The sequence below is a fragment of the Monodon monoceros genome, unplaced genomic scaffold (assembly GCF_005190385.1).
Source record: "Monodon monoceros isolate NGI ecotype Baffin Bay Population unplaced genomic scaffold, NGI_Narwhal_1 Super_Scaffold_5, whole genome shotgun sequence".
Classification (NCBI taxonomy): Eukaryota; Metazoa; Chordata; class Mammalia; order Artiodactyla; family Monodontidae; genus Monodon; species Monodon monoceros.
In genome coordinates this window covers 109608291-109625535 of record NW_021703782.1, presented here as the reverse complement: position 1 = coordinate 109625535, position 17245 = coordinate 109608291, and the positions used below count along the sequence as shown (strand labels likewise).

The 17245-nt window shown below is 54.9% G+C and overlaps 1 protein-coding gene across 3 annotated transcripts in view; it reads left to right on the top strand.

The window, feature by feature from the left end:
- Nucleotides 1–2823: 2823 nt before the first annotated feature.
- The window catches only part of AK8 (adenylate kinase 8), a 128701-nt gene continuing 114279 nt past the window's right edge, over nucleotides 2824–17245 (top strand). Inside the window, exons 1-4 of one of the 3 annotated variants that reach the window (XM_029204033.1) lie at nucleotides 2824–2965; nucleotides 5618–5702; nucleotides 12318–12367; nucleotides 14586–14699. In XM_029204033.1, coding sequence (XP_029059866.1) covers nucleotides 2825–2965; nucleotides 5618–5702; nucleotides 12318–12367; nucleotides 14586–14699 — 390 coding nt within the window. In that variant the 5' untranslated portion in view covers nucleotide 2824. The remainder of the gene's footprint in view (nucleotides 2966–5617; nucleotides 5703–12317; nucleotides 12368–14585; nucleotides 14700–17245) is intronic. The other 2 variants (XR_003790900.1, XM_029204034.1) reach the window with 2 other exon arrangements.

Genomic DNA, 17245 nt, shown 5'->3' with positions numbered 1-17245 from the left:
GAGGTGGGTGGGTGCAGGGCAGGGTGAACTGGAGCTGAGATCCCAGATGGCTCGGCGCAATCCTCCTAATAACAGCTGGTTCGATGAGGCTCTAGGTAAACCCTGGACAGGCATCACCTCAGATCCTTGCTACAGCCCTTTCAGCGGGGTACCATGATCACCCCCACATGACAGATGACGGATGACAGAGCCGAGGTCAGGCAGCTAGGACGGGAGCAAACCAGCTTCCCCACTCAGTTCTGCCCGACTTTATTTAGCCTGGGATCTTGGATACCTCCCTTCCTTCCTCCGCCCCCCAGCCCCCAGTGATGGCCCATTGAGAGAAACACGCCAGATACCAGATTGACTGTGGCTGGGGGTGGGGAGTGGATACCAAGGGCCTGCACTACCTGGACCCTTGGGCCTCGCTTCCGCTCAAGTGAGACTGTTCCCTGTTCCCCATCGCAGAGCAACGAGGACTAGCGTTCAGGGGGCTGCCCTGTGTGCCCAGCTCCCTGCCACCCTCCTGGAACTGCCAAGTTCTCTAGGGATACAGCAGCCCTACCTTGACTGGTGGCCCCAAGAGCCCCTGAGAGCAAAACCGACTTGGTTCTTGATCCTATCGACTTGTGACATGCGCACCAGGAGTATTGTGAGAGGAGCTGTAATAAGCTATCCAAAGTGATCGCCCCTTGAACAAGCGTCACTGCAGCCAGATTAGTCTGGATGAAAGGCGCAGGGTGCAGGCACTTCTTGATCTGGGAGAGGAGGAAGGAAAAAACTGATTATCCGATAGGTTTTAGGCTTTAATAGATTTGTATTTTTTCAGGCTGCTAAAGAAGATTAAATCGTGGTATGAAAAGCGCCTAGGGCTTAAAATAAATGAGGAGGAAGGCAAGTCATTTCAGAAATGTCCAGGAAGCAAACTGAACCTCTCCAGTGCAAATGGCAGGCTTGGTGGTTGTGTTCTTTGTTCAGGGTGAGGCAGCTTCCTTTTCTTCCCCAGCTGTCTTTGCAGTTGAATTTGACAAGCCTACCAAAGTGTGTATGTGCTCTGAGAAGGCAGTTCTGAGGGGGAGCGAGCCTCTTCCCCTTGGAGGGCATGTCTCCAGGCTGGTAGCTGCTGGAAAAGGCTTTGGCTAGGAGTCAGGACGCGTAGTTCCAGCCTGGCTCTACCTTTAACAAGTGACCTTGGCCTAGAATTTCCCCCTTTCCAGGCCTCAGTTTATCCATCTGTAAAATGAGGGAGTTTGGATTAGAGGCTTTTCAAGGGCTCTTCCGATTCTAACGCTCCATAATCAACAGCTGATGAGGAAAGAGGTCCAGAAAAAGGAAATGGCTCAGCTAACAAATTTTTACCGTTCTGAGCCTCCAATTTCTCACCCGTAAAATGGGAATGAAGGTACCTATTTCTCAGGGTTGGCGCAAAGATTAAATGAGATATATTACTAATAGTAGCCCCTATGCATTGTGCACTTACTACACACCAGTTACCGTCTAATAATTCTGACATATTAGTTCATGGAAACCTTCCATAATCCCCACTTAATAGGGGAGGAAAGTGAGGCACAGAGCAGGCTGGCACAGCTAGTAAGGGCGGAGCCAGGATTTGAACTCCGGGGCAATCTGTATTGACTATGCCATACTCCCGCTCCATAATGCTCACATTACGGTAGCTCCTCCTAAGAATAGCAACGGACAAGAGCTAGAGCTCCCAATTCAGTGCCGCGTCAGATACCAGGCTGCCCACCGGGGATTAACACGATTTGCAGACCTCCTTCCCCCCTCCGCGTCCCACCCCAACTCTCTCTCTCAGGGCAGCGGCAGCAGCGGCGGCCCCCTCCATTCTCCACCCCCCTCACCCTCCAGTTTCCAAATCCAGGGCTTGGGTGGGCCCTCCCCGGGCCTGCTTTAACCTTGCTTGTCCTAGAGCGGCCTTCACTCACAGAGCGCCCTGAAGCTGGAGTGTCTCCGTGTCTGTCTGGGGCCCCGGAGGGGCGGGGAGGCCCTTCCCAGGGCTTGGGAGAAGGGGTGGGTGGGTGGGTGGGTGGGGTGGGGAGATCTGAGGTGAGAAGGGGCGGGGCCGTGGGCCAGATGTAACAATGCCATAGCCGGTGCCATAGCAATCGTCACGGGGCATTCCCGCCCCTCCCCGGGAGCAAGTGGCGGGGTCTCGGGGGCTCAGAAGGTGCAAGCTGGTCTGAGGGTTTCCGACGGGACCCTCGACCCTCCCGCCCCTCCTTTTTCTTTTTTTTTTTTTTTGCGGTACGCGGGCCTCTCACCGCTGTGGCCTCTCCCGCCGCAGAGCACAGGCTCCGGACGCGCAGGCTCAGCGGCCATGGCTCACGGGCCCAGCCGCTCCGCGGCATGTGGGATCCTCCCGGACCAGGGCACGAACCCGAGTTCCCTGCATCGGCAGGTGGACTCTCAACCACTGCGCCACCAGGGAAGCCCCCGCCCCTCCTTTTTCAAGCACCCTGCCCCACATCTACTCAGCGTCTTCATTTTAAAGATGGGGAAACTGAGGCCCTGAGAGCAGAGCCGGGGTGGCTCAAGGAGCTCCTAACTGGGGTCTCTCAGCACAGGAGGGCCCTATCAGGGGACACCTCTGACCCCAGAAGGCCACAGCTGGAGGAGAATTGAGGTGCCCCGCTGGGGGCGCGCAGAGGGGCGCGGACGAGGCCAGGGCAGGGAAGCCCTTGCCCCAGGCGGCTGAGAGCGCCGGAGGAGGAGCAGGTGCCCGGGCCAGGCTCCAGCCTCGCCGGTGGGCAGGCGCGACGCGTGCTGATGACGCAACGGCGCGGCACCCCTGGCGACGGCGGTCACCAGGGAGCGGCGCGCGCTGATGACGCGAGGCCCTAGCGACAGCGGTCACCAGGGAGCGGACGCGTTGTACGGCGATATGGACGCGACCACCGCCCCGCACCGCATACCCCCGGAAATGCCCCAGTATGGGGAGGCGAACCATGTCTTCGAGTTGATGCAGGTGACCCGGGCAGCCCTGCCCTGTCGCGACACCAGGCGGTGGCCGGGGAACCTCTTGCTGCGGTCCGGCTGCGCGCCGGCGACAGCGCATCAGGGAGGGGGTCACGTTTGTTACCCAAGAGGACGCCCAAATTGGGTTGTTCGACTCCTGTGCCATCGTATCCCAAGGGACCGCTCGACCAAAAGATGCTCCCTGACCCTCCCTGGAGGGAGGAAAGGGGGCAGGCCATGCTGGCCATGATTTGGTCCTGGCCCCGCCCCAGTCAAGTCCATGATCTGGAAGAGGTCCCTTCCTTTTCTCAGTTCCCCCATCTGTGAGACGCCAGGTTGCAAGAGGTGGTTTCCAAGGGGCTCATCTGGTGCTGACAATTCCCAGGCCGTCTGCAGTTGTTGGTTTCTGAGCTGAGGAGTGTCTGCGTTGAAGGTGGCCCTCTCCGTCCTCTGAGAGGGCCACCTCCTGGGACAGCAGCCCTGTGGTTTGGACAGCAGCATTTCCTACCTGGCCCTTCCTCCTCAGGGCCAAGAGTTCAGGGCACCTCCCAAGCCCTCATCCTGAGTTCCTGACCTGACCTACCTACTCCCTGTGTGACCTTAGGCAAAACCGTGCCCCTGCATGTGCTCCAGGTTTCCCTTCTGCGTCTTGTGGAAGTAAAGGCTTTCAGGAGCCGGACTGGAGGAACTGTCAGCCACTCCGAGGTTCTGAGGGCCAAAGGGAAGCTGGAGCATTTGTCTGCTCCTCCGGGTATACCCCATCCCCGGAGGCACCTCCTTAGCGATGCCAGTGGCCATTTGAGCCTCTGACAGCTCTGAGAGAACTCAGACTAAGAAACCTGAGTCTCCATCTCTCCAGCAAACACAGGCTTCCTTGGGAAAGTGTTAACTGATAGAGGGCACACGAGAGATTTCTAAAACTGAGTGGCCAATCTAAGTAAAGAAGATGGCTAGCTGGGTCCTAAGTCACCGGGTGGTGGGCAGGATGGGGCAACTCCTGGGAGCACTGTGCTGCGCTCTAGAGAATCTGGTGTATCTCATAGCAGTTGTTGGAAGGAGCAGCCTGAGGAAGCTTTTGGTCCAGTAGTTCCAGTCCTTAGTCATTTGTGTGCTCCCTCCATGGTTTTTACCATTTCCATTTTCTGGCTTTTTTTTTTTTTTTTGCTGTGCAGCGAGGCTGTGGGATCTTAGTTCCCTCACCAGGGATTGAACCTGGGCAACAGCAGTGAAAGCACTGAGTCCTAACCACCGGACTGCCAGGGAATTCCCAATGTTTTTATTTTAAAATAATTTTAGACCCACAGGAAGTTACAAAAATAGTACAGAGTTCTGGTGTACCCTTGATCCAGCTTCCCCTAGTAGTAACATCTAAGGTAGCTGTCCTACATTGTCAAAATCAGGAAATTGACATTTGTACAATACTATTAACTAGACTACAGACCTTATTTGGATTTCATCCATTTTTACCAGCACTCATTTAAGGGTATGAGTCTATGAAATATTATCACAGGTATAGATTCATATAACCAAAACCAGATTTCCATTTTAACTTAATCATTTCTTTAAATCAACCCACTTTAAAACTATTAACTTATTTCACTTCATCCTAAGCAATATCCTTGAAATCATAGGTGTCACATACTGATTTTTCTAATACACGTTAGTTGTGCAGCTGTGTACGAGTGAAATTTAAAATATTCATCTGAGAACCACCTAAAATCATCTCACACCGTCTCACCAGTGATACAGGACTAGGGATCTCGTCCAACTGTGCCTTTTAATGGGCAGGGAACCTGAGGCCCAGAGAAGGGAAGGGTGTTGATGGTGAGAAGCGGAGTGGGGCTAGGACTTCTCATGGTTCATGCTGTTTTTTACTGCCCTGCTCTCCCTCTGCCCCCAAAGGGCTACAGCCCCTCCCTGCTTGTCCCTAGGGCATAAGGCTGCTCCCTAGTGCACCAGCCCGGCTGCTGTCAGCCACCTGGTTAATTTCTGAGCCTTTTGTTCTGGAACCGTGGAAGCTGCTTTCCCTTAGAGTTAAATAACCAGACAATCCCAGGACTCTTTTAGATATCTGTTCCACTCTGGAGGGACACAGGTAGCAGCGATGGCCACGTCCCCCAGCAGATGTCCGCGTGGGGCACCTACTGGGATTGTGCCAGGCACTGGGACAAGGGGGAGGCGATAAAGGGGATGCACGGGGGCTGCAGGAACATATGACAGGATTGACCTAGTGAGTATCATCGGGAAGGTATGTTTCCATTGAGGCCTGAGGAAAAGTGTTCCAAGCTGAAGGAACAGCATTTGCTAGGGCTCTGAGGGGTGAACGGGTGCAGCGCGGGAGAGAAACCGAGAGAAGGCTGGTCTGGGAGTCACCAAGGAAGTGAGGGGCGAGGGCCCCGAGACTGCCTGCTCTGAGTCAGGGGCTCCATCCCTCCAGCTCCGCCTCCGTCCGGGTGCCTCCCCAGCAAAGCCCACGCGGCCCCTCCCTCACGCCTCTGCTCACAGGGACCCAAACAGATGCCAGCTAGGGTGGGGGGCAGGGGGGAGATCAGGCCCCGTAACTGGTATCCACTGCGATACCAGGGTGCTGGGCCACCTGAGCCTGGGGCCTTGGGTGCTCATGCAGGTGCTAACCACCTGGGTGTCTGCCCTGTGCCCACAGAACATGCTGGAGCAGCTCCTGATCCAGCAGCCCGAGGACCCCATCCCATTCATGATTGAGCATTTGCAACGAGACAATGATTACGGTGAGCACTGGAGTGGGCCTCCTCCCCCCTCCCCCGCTGTCTCCCTCCCCTCCCCCTCCTGGGAACCTCTGGGAACCACTCTGTCCTCCCCGTGTCTAAAGGGAGGTCAGAACAGGGTGGGGAAAGGTTTTGCCAACTTGGGGAGGTGGTTAATTGAAAAATGCCTTAATTTCTTTTGGAGCACAACTCATACAAATTCTCCTGCCAAGTGATTAAAATGAAAACCTCAGAATGGCCCGCGGAATTAATTATTAATGCCTTGGCACGCCCCAGCTGATGTCGCCTGTTGGGTTTAAGCTCTGTGATCACTCCACTTGTCAGGTGTAAATGTGGTTTCTGGTCTACCCAGACAGGCAACACTCGGGTTTTCCTGATGGTCTTGTTGTCGGCGCCCGTTAATGAGTTCCAGAGCTCCCTAAACCTGGCCCAAGCGAGCGCAGGCCGACCAGACCCAAGGCCGGAACCCCTGACAGGGAGGTGGGAGAGGAGGCGCTTCGGCCCACGTGGAGGCTTGTTGCCGTCCTGTGTGAGCTGTCAGGGAGGCCAGTGTCTCGGAGCTGTGATGTTTCTTTCACTGGAGCATTAGCCGCTTTGAAGGAGCTACCAGCGCACCAGTGAAGTGAGGGCTTGGTGCAGTCGAGAGGGATGGAGGCCTGAGGTGCCCCGTGGTGGGGTTCAGAGGCCTAAGATGAGAGGGGATGCTAAGTAGTTTAAAAAAGAAATGGGGAGAGAGGAGACTCCAAGCCTGCAGGTTGCCAGGGACACCTGGCCTCTTCCGCGTGGCCTGGGCAGGGTCAGGGCATCGGAGTGAGGGGCCGTTTCAGAGGCCTAAGCAGCGTGGTTCAGTGTGGTGCAGAGAGCCCCAGGAGTGCCATTTTCTGAGCCTCCAGGGAGGCATATTCGAGAACGGACTCTGAGTGTGAGCGCATGTGCCCCAGGCGGAGACCGAGCCGGGCGGGGGGGGGGGGGGGGCGGTGACGGATGTGGGGGATGCAGTCTGCCCCGCGGAGAGTCTTCTAAGGGGCCTCCATTCCCTGGTGCTCTGGTCGGGGCGGGAGGGAGGCTCACCTGCTCTGTGGGGTGAGAAGCCCCCTTGCTTCCTGGTGGTCCCTGCTCTGGACCCCAGCTTGCTGCCCTGGCCTCACCAAGTGGCCTTCGTTGGCCAGAGGAAGACGTTTCTGCAGCCCCCTGCCCCCCGGCTCTTCGCGGGGCCCGGTGTTGCTAAGTTCTGTTACTTGAGGGCTGCTGGGAGCACTTCTGCCTGTGTTCCCCTCTCGTACTGCCCCCGCCCAATCAATACAGCAAAGCAAAGTCAAAAGAAGTAAAAGTTGAAGGCCAGATAAAGGTAAAGTAACAGTGAAGTAAACTCAAAGTGAAGAGCAAAGCAAAAGCAGGGAAGTGCAGGGAAGCGCAGTTCAGGGAGGTGTCCCTTCCCGCCATCCCCCCCACCAGGGAGCCTCCAGCACATCTGTGCTCACATCTTCTAGTTAAGTGCGACGAAATGGCGAGAGATCATTGCTCTCTCTCGGCCTCAGTTTCCTCCTCTGTAAAATGGGCACGTCTGGTAACGGAGATGGAGGCGGCAAAGCTCCGGCCTCATCCATGGCGACTGGTCAGTGACACCGTGGGAAGGGATGACAAGGCCCTGATGCTCCCGCCGGGCTTCAGGTGGTGCCATGCAAGTGTCCACTTGTGAAAAGCTTAATGAGGATTTTCTAAATGAAAACCATACTTGATAATAATACAACCATTTGAACCCTAAGTTGGGTTGTGGTGGCCCTTGCTACTTATGGTTTGAAAAATTCTGTTTAGGGGCGTGTGTGCCACGCTGTGTGTTCTACCACAGACCTGAAGGCTTCGTTAGTCTCCCTGCTAGAAATTCAAGAGCCTGAAATTTGAGGCACAGTCCATCTTTATGCTTTAATCTTGCTCCTCTGTATGCAGAAATGATTTTCAGTGTCAGACTATCCACTTGACCAGAATTTTTAAGTTCAAATGTCATCTGATGCAGTGCAGTCGGCATCGGCGGGACCGTCCTCTCGGGTGCTGGCCTTACAGCCACCTGTAAGAACCTGCTCCTCTGCCCTTTCCCACCTCCCTCCACCCTCCTCAGCACCCCTTTCCATTTGTGCTGGGGCCTCCTTTCCAAGGCTGCCCTCCACGGAGCCCTGCGTCCTTTCTCCACGTCACACCTGCTCTGTTGCTCTCCAGTAGGGGTGGAGAGTTCAGACCCTCCCCGTTCAGCTGGAGCTGGGGGCCGGCCTCCTGGCTGTCCTCCCCCATGGCTGGAGTCCAGGCTTTTGGTCCAGGTGCTCTCTCAGGGAGTCGAGTCACTGGATCCCAGTAACCACTGTTTTGAGGGGTTGATTTGTTCCCAGAGCCCTCCATCCCCACTCCCAGGCCTTGGGCTGGCAGCTCTGAGGGTCGCTGGCACATTTTTGCCTCTTGGCTCAACCACTTAAATGAAGAGAGGGGCATCTCTGAGTTCCCCTCCCGTGCCCAGGCCTCCACCTGCAAGTGAAGAAAAATGTGGGAGAAAGAGGGGGGCCGGAGGAGGAGGGGAGAAGACCATGCTTCTGGAATTTCTCTATGAGAGGGCGAAGGTGAAAAGAGTTTCACCCAACCCTTGTGGTTCTAGAAGAGCACAGGAGGCCTGGAGAGGTCCCCTGATGTCCAGCGAGCACTTCTGCAGCCCCGGGCTAGTGGGTCGGTCGGTCCTGCCTTCTCCCGGCCATGCAGTGGCCCGTGTTAACTGCAGCCGGGCACTCAACCCTCTGCCTCCTGGATGTGGGCGTCGGGTGGGTAGGGGTTCGCTGTGACGCACGGTGGCATGGCCAATGGCTAGTGTAGAGGGACAGAAGGCTCTGGACTCTTGGCGGTTAGCGTGCATGTGAGGGAATGAGGGGAGCCGCCGGCACAGGGGCTGGCAGCCCCTTCGCTGCAAGAAAACCAGATTTAGTACAAAGTGAGCATTTACAGTAGCCCTGGGCAATATGAAAGAAGGCGATGGTGTGTATAATGGTATGTTTCGTTTTTTATCAAACGTTTGTCCAAGAAAGCTGTGTATTAGAGCTCCAATACCTAGGGGTTTTCTTGTGAATTTTAAATCATGCTCCTAGTTAAACCTCAAAAGGCTCTGTGGATGGAAAGGGTTTTTGATTTCCTTTGAAGTGGGTTGAAGAAGTTGATTACTCTTGGCAGTCAAGCAGCCTTTTATGACACTGTTTATAAATAATTACTCATGAGCAGGCCTGGAGTTTCAAGGTGTTAGATTTTAAGAAACTGAAATTAATCACATAAATGTGTGCAAGAAATTAGGTGGGGAGAAAGGCCGTGGATGTTCCCCTTTTAAAGTATTTTCATAGATGTGTACAATTTGGGTGCCACTTACGGAGCCAGGAAGGGGAGGGCTTCCCCAGCAGCCATGGAGCCTCATAACTTTTGTCAAAATGAACGTGCAACCTGGGAGTCAGCTCGTTCCCAAAATGCTCTTGTCAAGGTGCAGCCAGCCCCTTCTGCCCGGTCCCTCAGGCCCTGGGCCTTGTTGCGTCTGGCCCAAGTTCTAGGGAGCTTCAGCGGAGGCCTGGGGTTAGAGCCCTGCAGAGGCAGCAGGGCGTCGGGCACCTGAGCCAGACCCCCATCCTCCCCCCCGCCGCCCCACCACCCTGTCTTCTTCTGGCTTCGGCAAGCAGGCGTTCTCCCCGCGGTCCGAGCGAGCTCTTTGCGTCAGCGCACCAGTCCCCCCCGCCCTCGACCTCCCTCCCTGCTGCCCTGATCCTGCCCCTCCCCGCCAGCCTTCCGTGGCATCCCAGCTCCGATCTCCCCTGACCAAGTGTTCCCCAAGCCACCTGGTTTCCAGGCTCATCCCATAAGCAGTGTTTTCCACTTGCTGTGGCTTCTCCCCTCAGGTTGCAGGGCCCCGGCAGGCCTTGCCCCAGGTTACAAGGCCAGAGCAGAGAATGGGCTGTGAAGCCCCACCCTGGCTCCCACCCCCACAGCCGAAAGTGCCTTGCCTGTCCTGGGCCTGTGCCCTGAGCTGCTCCACTCAGTGGAGCCCCGACTGTGGACACGGTCTGGGAGGTGCTGTCCCTGGCGGCCCTGCAGAGCCCGGCTCCCGGTGGCCGTGGCCGTGCGTGAGCAGTGTTCTGGACGCAGGCTGCAGTGTCAGGGGCCCAGTGTGTGCAGCGGTGTGCGCTGCCCCGCCCACACCCCTTGGTGGCCTCACGTGGGGCATTGTTCCTGGTGGGCGGCCCCGGGCCTGCCTCCCGCCTGGGCAGGATTCTCTGAGCCATGCTGGCCTTTGAATAAACCCCTCTCTACCCGACTCAGCCTCATCTGGTTCCTGCAGCTTGCAACCAAGAATGCCAGTTGGCAGAAGATGCCTTTGTGAGGAGGTAGTGATGGTGGAGACAAAGGTAACCAAACACTCAGTGGCCACAGAGAGGGCGGCAGCCGAGGAGGAGGCCACCAAAGGTCCTGCTGCGTGTGTGGCTCCTCGCAATGCCGGCTGCAGGAAAGGAGGATGAGACTTGGTTGCTGCCCCCTGGGGACCCGCTCAGCTGCTCGGCAGGGCGACAGAACTCACCAAGGCTGCAGCAGCCCCTTAATCAGGAGTGGGGTGAGAATCTCAGAAGAGGAAGCCAGTGGGGCTGGGGGGGTTGGGGTGAGGAGGACATTCCTGATGGGGAGGTGACGGGTGACAAGGTAGGGACATGGGAAGAACATCATCAGAAGAGGGAGGAAGTCCAAGGTCAAGGGAGAGGATTGCTCGGGGCTCCTGGGCGGCCTTCAGGGTCCCCAGCTAGGCGAGGCTGTTAGGATGCCAGGACACATCCCAGCCTCCTGGTGAGGGTCAGGCCCCTCAACAAGGGTCCAAGGGGACTTAAAGGGACACAGAGCCCCTTGGCCAGAAGGACACTGGCCGCTGAGTCCGCCCTGCTGAGGAGGCCCGGAGGCTCCCTTGCCGAGCGTGACCTGGAGAGAAAGGGTATGTGCAGGGGTTTGCTGAGCTGGAGCCTGGCCGCGCCTCCTGGCAGCAGGCCAGGTGCTGCCCCGACCAGGGCCTTCCTGTCCCACATCCCTGATTCACATCACCAGCCCCAGGAAAGGCTTTGGGCTTCCGAGAAGCAAGTTGCTTACATTTCACAACAGTGGGGCCAGTGGACCAGATTTAGAAACACGGCCAGCGACAGTGTTTGCTCTGAGGCCGCCAGCTGGAGGCACACAGACATCAGGCAGCAGCAGGAAGCTGTGACGTGTGTCTGACATCCTCCGTGGGCTTGAGGAGAGGCAGTTCCCTCGCGGAGACAGGGCAGAGGCCGGCCCTCCCTCTCAGGTCTGGTCTAACGCGATCACCTCGCGGACCCGGTGCGGGCCTCAGGCCACCTTGCTTTTCTCGGCAGCATTCAGCCCAGCGCGAGCTTGGATGAGGCGCTCGATGAGTATTTGTGGAGTGAATCAGTGAATTATCCTGGACTTGCCCTCTGCGTTTCCCCTGAAAATGAGAAGGTGCTGTGAATTGGGGCACAAGTCTGTTTAAACCCAAGCAGCCTGGCCAGGTGTGGGTCTGCTGGTGATCATCAACTCGGGGGCCAGACCCTCTAGTTCCTTCTCTGTGTCCACTCCCAAACTAGGAGGTCCCCCACCTGGATGAGGCTCCCTCTCGGAGGCCTGATAGGAACGGGCCCCGTGAGTTGCTGTGCACACCTGTTCATCCTTCCCCGTGGGCTGGGGCCAGGCTGACAGGCAGAGGCAGAGGCCTGGTTCCCCAACCTGGGTGCTGCACCCCTCGCTTCCCACAGCTGGGGGAGGGATGACATCATCAGGGTGGCACTCAGGGAGGAACCAGCGTGGGTTCACCTGTCCAGACACCACATTACGTTTCCTTTGTTTTGACCCAAGCACACGCCTTCCAGCACTTTTCTTAAGATGCTGGTTTTTTTGTTTTTTTGTTTTTTTCTTTTCCAACGGCCAGTACCTACTCGCTAGTCTGGTAGTGTCTTTAGGAATTCTGCAGGGTCGGGAGCCTTCCAGACCCAGGAGTATCACACCGAAGCCAGTGGTTTCCATCCTCATAGAAATGCCCGTATTTGAAAACAAAGCCTTTTCTATCTGGGGTTTTTATAAATCTGGCCCATACACTCCAGGCTTTTCCCCATTATTTCCCTCTGTAAAATGATGGGGAATACAATTTGCTAAATAAAAAGGCATAGATATTAAAAAAAAAAAAACCAAACCCGCCTTTGAAGGTCGATTTACATAAAATACAGCTTTATTTGAGAGCATGTCCCTGAGACAAAGTCCCTGTTTAAAATGCTTTATGGTGTTTGAAAGCCCAATTGTTCTTGATATTTATTAGTTTGGCAAACAAGTTACCCTGTCCACATCCCCTTGGAGACAGAAAAATAAACCATCTCAGTGATCACTTACCTCTCTAAACACAGAGAGTATGTTCTGTGGTGGGAGCATCTCGGAGCCACAGGGTTACAAACGACGGCGTCACTCCCAGAAAATGAAATCTGGGGAAGAAAGAAATACATACACCCAGAGCTCTGCAGACGCGGGAGGTTGCTTTGTCATATTGAATGGTGACACTCAAATCTCTTTATTCCACAGTGCCGAAGATTGTAATACTAGGTCCACCCGCCTCGGGGAAAACAACTATAGTAAGTGTATCATATTAAGTGTGGTAATACGGGAGTATCTCATTTGTCCTGCAGAGACGGAATGAGACTGCACCTCTGCAAATTTTCAACATAACTGAGCTTTTCTTCATCTTTTCTCTCTCCTACCTCTTATCTTCTCATGACAAGAGGCAGTATGTGTTTGTAGTAGAAAACCTAGAAAATACAGAAGACAAACGTAGAGTTCCCCAACCATCCAGAGATAAGCATTCTTTGAACGTGTGGGATATTCCTTCCAGGGTTTTCTCATGGCTACATGGCCACCATCCTGGCAAACCCTTGGTTCCATCCTTAGGATACATTTCTAGAAGGGGAAGCGCTGGGTCAAATGGCACACACATTGCAAAGACTTTTGGTGTGGAATCTTCAGATTCACTCGTAAAATTTTAATTATGAAATGTTTTAACCAGTCAGAAAAGCAGAGAAACTACACCAGAGATACTCATGTGTCCCACTCCTGGATTTTACAGGTACTTATCATTTTGTCATATTTGCTTTGACGACTTTCTCTCCATTTCAAAGACAGTAGAACTTTAAAGATACGGCAAATACCTCACCCCACTTCCCTCACTCCGTTTTGTCTCTCCCTCCTTGGAGGCAACCCCTGTCGTGAAGCTGAAGCTTCATTCCATGTATGGTTTTAATCTTTCGGCTCCTTTTTTAAGTGCCAAAGCGTCTTCAGTTATAATCATCCGAGATGGAACTCTGTGTTTGCAAAAGCCTGGTTAGTGAGCATCAGGTAACATAAGTTAATGATAAACAAGAAGGTCCTACTGTAGAGCACAGGGAACTATCTTCAATATCCTGTAACAACCTATAATGGAAAAGAATCTGAAAAAGTATACATATATATACCTGAGTCACTCTGCTATACACCAGAACCTAACACAACATTGTAAATCAACTATATACCGTACTTAAAAAAATAAACATTAGCGAACTCTTCCTTGATCACTGTATCATCGCTGTCAGCTCTCCTCCTGGGCCCAGGAGATGCGGCAGGTGGTTTCCCCCGACTAGCTGGCGCCTGGCTTTATTCTGAAAAGGAATTAAGATGTCTGGTCCTTACATAAAACCACGTGCATCTGCCCTGCTTTTGGAGTTAGGATAGCCAGCTCTTCTGTTTGTCTGTCACCTATCTGTCTGTCCATCCGTTCATCCATCCATCCGTCTATCTCTCTGTAGTTTTTCTGCCTCGTTCCTCAGGGTCAGGCTGTCAGCTTTCACTCCTGTCCACAGTCCACCCTCCCGATCACCATTTCACTGTTAGAAACCAGGGGCTCCTGGACCTGGGGACCTGGCAGTCGCTGGCGCTAACTGGTGTTTCAGCTACAAGCCTTTGGGCAAATTCACTGTTCCCACCCCTGTCTGCTGTGTAGGGACACACAAATCTCATTTTACAATAAGATGATACATAGTGAAAGCCTAACGGGCTCTTTCCTGATCTTGTCGCTGACATTTCCCAGCACGAGGAACAGAAAGATGAAGGTTCATACCTGCCCTGGGGGACCTCTAGGGCCTTCTTTTTCTTTTTGGCCATGCCGTGCGGCTTGCGGGAGCTTAGTCCCCCGACAAGGGATTGAACCCTGGCCCCGGCAGTGAAAGCGCCGAGTCGTAACCACTGGACCACCAGGGAATTCCCCCTCCGGGGCCTTTTGAATCATCCCGCTGCTGAAATGGTCATCAGTATAATCTTGGTGTTAAGAACATTTTGTTGCACGATTATACCTTCAAATGTGTTCTTCCCTGGTAGAGTGTATATAGTGGCCATTGATGAACTAAACATTCACTTGGCGAGAATATGCCATTCCCCATTCTTTAAGAAAAAATGAACATTGAATATGGGTCGTGACCCCTATTAGGGCCTGTCCCCGTGTTTCCTGTTCCAAACCTTTCTTGAGTTAAGAACTCATGGTCCACAGATCTTGAAGAGGCAGGCCCAGGGCAGTAAAGCATAGGTTTCCCAGGTCCATTTAGAGTCAATGGCTGGTTGAAGAAGAAATGGCAGGCAAGCAGAATTCCACAGCTGGGAGGGATTTTATGGGTTTGTCTCCCTTGGTGGCCTCCTTCCAGCCAGAAATAATTATGCTTCCCTGTGACAGACTTTTCTAGTAGCATATGGAAGGACCCAGGCATTGTAATGGTGTCCTCTTAATTATTCCTTTCACAAAAATTTTCTTTTCCTCTTTCCTTTCTTCAGGCAATGTGGCTCCGCAAACATCTGAATAGCAATCTCCTCAGCGTGGAGAGCTTGATGGCAAAAGAATATTCCTCTCTGGCAGCAGATGCCAGGACACGTTATCAGAAGTTCCAGGTAGGATGGGTCCTGGGGAACAGGACGGGGTGAGAGCTGCCAAGGCTCCCCCATCACCTACCCCACCCTTTCCATTCCCTGGTGGATTAAGTGAGAGAAAATACTGGGGTAAAATGAAATATAGGCAGGATGTGACAGCAGGAAGGAGAGAATTCTTCAGTAGGGCACACAGGTCCCGGTGGGCACGGAGGTGAGGGGTTTGTGGTGGGAAAGGATCAGTAGCCGTGAGGATGCTGTTGTGTACCGATGGAGTGGCCCAGCCCTGCTCTTCTTAGGGTCAGCCCGATCAAGTGGGTGGGGGCAGGGCAGGGGTCTCCATTCCACAGGTGATGCGCCTGCTGGCCTGCACCAGGACCTGCAGGCCTGAGCTGGCGGGGAGTTTAAAGGGCAGTGGTCCAGCTCTCCCCAGAGGGGAAAGACGCTGAGTGCTGCAGCTCAGGGGCACTTCTTTCCGCCCCTCAGGGTGGGCACCCTGTGGCATCCCAGGAGGATCAGGGGTCTGTTTCTAAAATCCCACCAACACTATATTTGAAAGACTTTTTTTAAAAATTTATTTTTGGCCGCATTGGGTCTTTGTTGCTGCACGCGGGCTTTCTCTAGTTGCGGCAAGCAGGGAGGGGCTACTCTTTGTTGTGGTGCGTGGGCTTCTTATTGTGGTGGCTTCTCTTGTTGCGGAGCACGGGCTCTACGTGCGCGGGCTTCAGTAGTCGCAGCATGCGGGCTCAGTAGTTGTGGCTCGTGGGCTCAAGAGTGCAGGCTCAGTAGTTGTGGCTCACAGGCTTAGTTGCTCTGCAGCATGTGGGATCTTCCCAGACCAGGGCTCGAACCCGTGTCCCCTGCATTGGCAGGCGGATTCTTAACCACTGCGCCACCAGGGAAGCCCGAAAGACATTTTTAAAAGGGAAATATAGGGCTCGATCATGTTGGTTCTCTTAAATGCAAATAGAAATTTCCAAGTATCTTTTCAAAGTCCCCTTTGGAGCATAAGCAGATGCTCCAGTCCGTTGAGGCTGCTGTCACAGAGACTGGGTGGCTTGGAAACGGAATGTAACTCACAGTTCTAGAGGCTGGGAGCTCCAAGGTCATGGCGCCCACAGACTCAGCGTTGGCTGACAGCCGTCTTCTCGCGGTAGCCTCACGTGGCAAGAGGGCACGGAGCTCTCTGGAGCCTCTTCTTTCGGGCACCCAAAGGCCCCACCTCCCAATACCGTCACCTTGAGGATTTCAGCACATGAACTGCGGGGGCACAGGCGTTCAGCCCAGAGCAGCGGGGCTGCTGCTTCGGGTGTCCTTTGCTGACACGCAGGCTTTCTCTTGTTTGTGGGGGGAGACGGCTGAGGAGTAGGGATCCTGATGTCTGCTGAGCACTAAGTGTGCGCAGGCCCCCCCCCCCCCCCCCCCCCCCCCCCCCCCCCCCCCCCCCCCCCCCCCCCCCCGCCTCACGATTTTCCTGCAAGGTGTGCTGGTACCTGGTGAGGTTGAGTAAGTGCCCAGGGCCAGGGCAGGATTCAGGCCCCACCCGGGGCTGCCCAGGGCTCGGGCTGCCAGTCGGGGTGAGAACCCTGGCTCTCCTGCCCGTCTCTGCAGAGGCCGCAGCCGAGAGCTGGTCGCCGCCCCTCTTGTGTTCATCTTCATTCATCAGGCCGGGTCTTGACCATGTGGCCGTGTGCTCAGTTCCTCCAAGAACTCGGAAGGAAGCTTCCTGACCTCGTGGGCTGCGCATGAATGATGGCTGGTGGGACAAGTAGCAGAGATCGCCCGGGCTGCCCAGGGCAGAAAAGGAGATCGGAAGGGGGATGCAGTGACTCCTGGGCCCCGGGTGGAGGAAGCACCCACCTCCCTGGCTCTGTGGCCGGGAACTGGGCAGCACCCTGGCCTCCTCTGCCCCGTGCAGCTGCTTGTCTCTGTCTCCATTCTCCCTGTGGTTCTCCTTTCCTTTCGTCTTCTGCCTTCCACGGCCACTCATGACCACCACCCTCGTCCAGGTTCCCGTGTCTTCGGTTCACACCACCCACAGAGGCAGCTCCAAGGCCAAATTTCCAGAAAAGGGATTTGTGTGGGCTAGCTGGTCAGGTGGCCCCAGGGCCGGGCCAGCTCTGGTGAGGGGTGTACACAGCAGGTGCATCAAGGCCATGGAGCACGGCCACGGCCAGGAGGGCCCGGCAGGGTGCGGGCAGTTCCTGGAGACGAGGGTGTCACTTAGGCAAACTCCCAACCTCAAGTTTGCCTATAGTAACAGTTTGAGGGAAGTGAAGGAGAACCTCCTTCAGCAAGGTCAGCGCCCACCCCCCGCCCCGCTACCCAAATGGTGAACCGGTTCGAACACCGCTTGACCCAGAGCACTTCCGGACCCACATCGCCTGGCCGGGACTCTGAGGGCAAGCAAGTGACGCCCCTGTACTGCCCTGCTGTCTTGCAGGAGTCAGAGTGTGTGGTCAGAGTTTGGGGGATACCAGCTTTTGGGGTAAATACAGTTTTAGAAAGAAAGTGGGTCTCTCATTTCCTGCCGAAGATAAGCTTTTCAGGGTGGGAGAGGCAGGCTCATT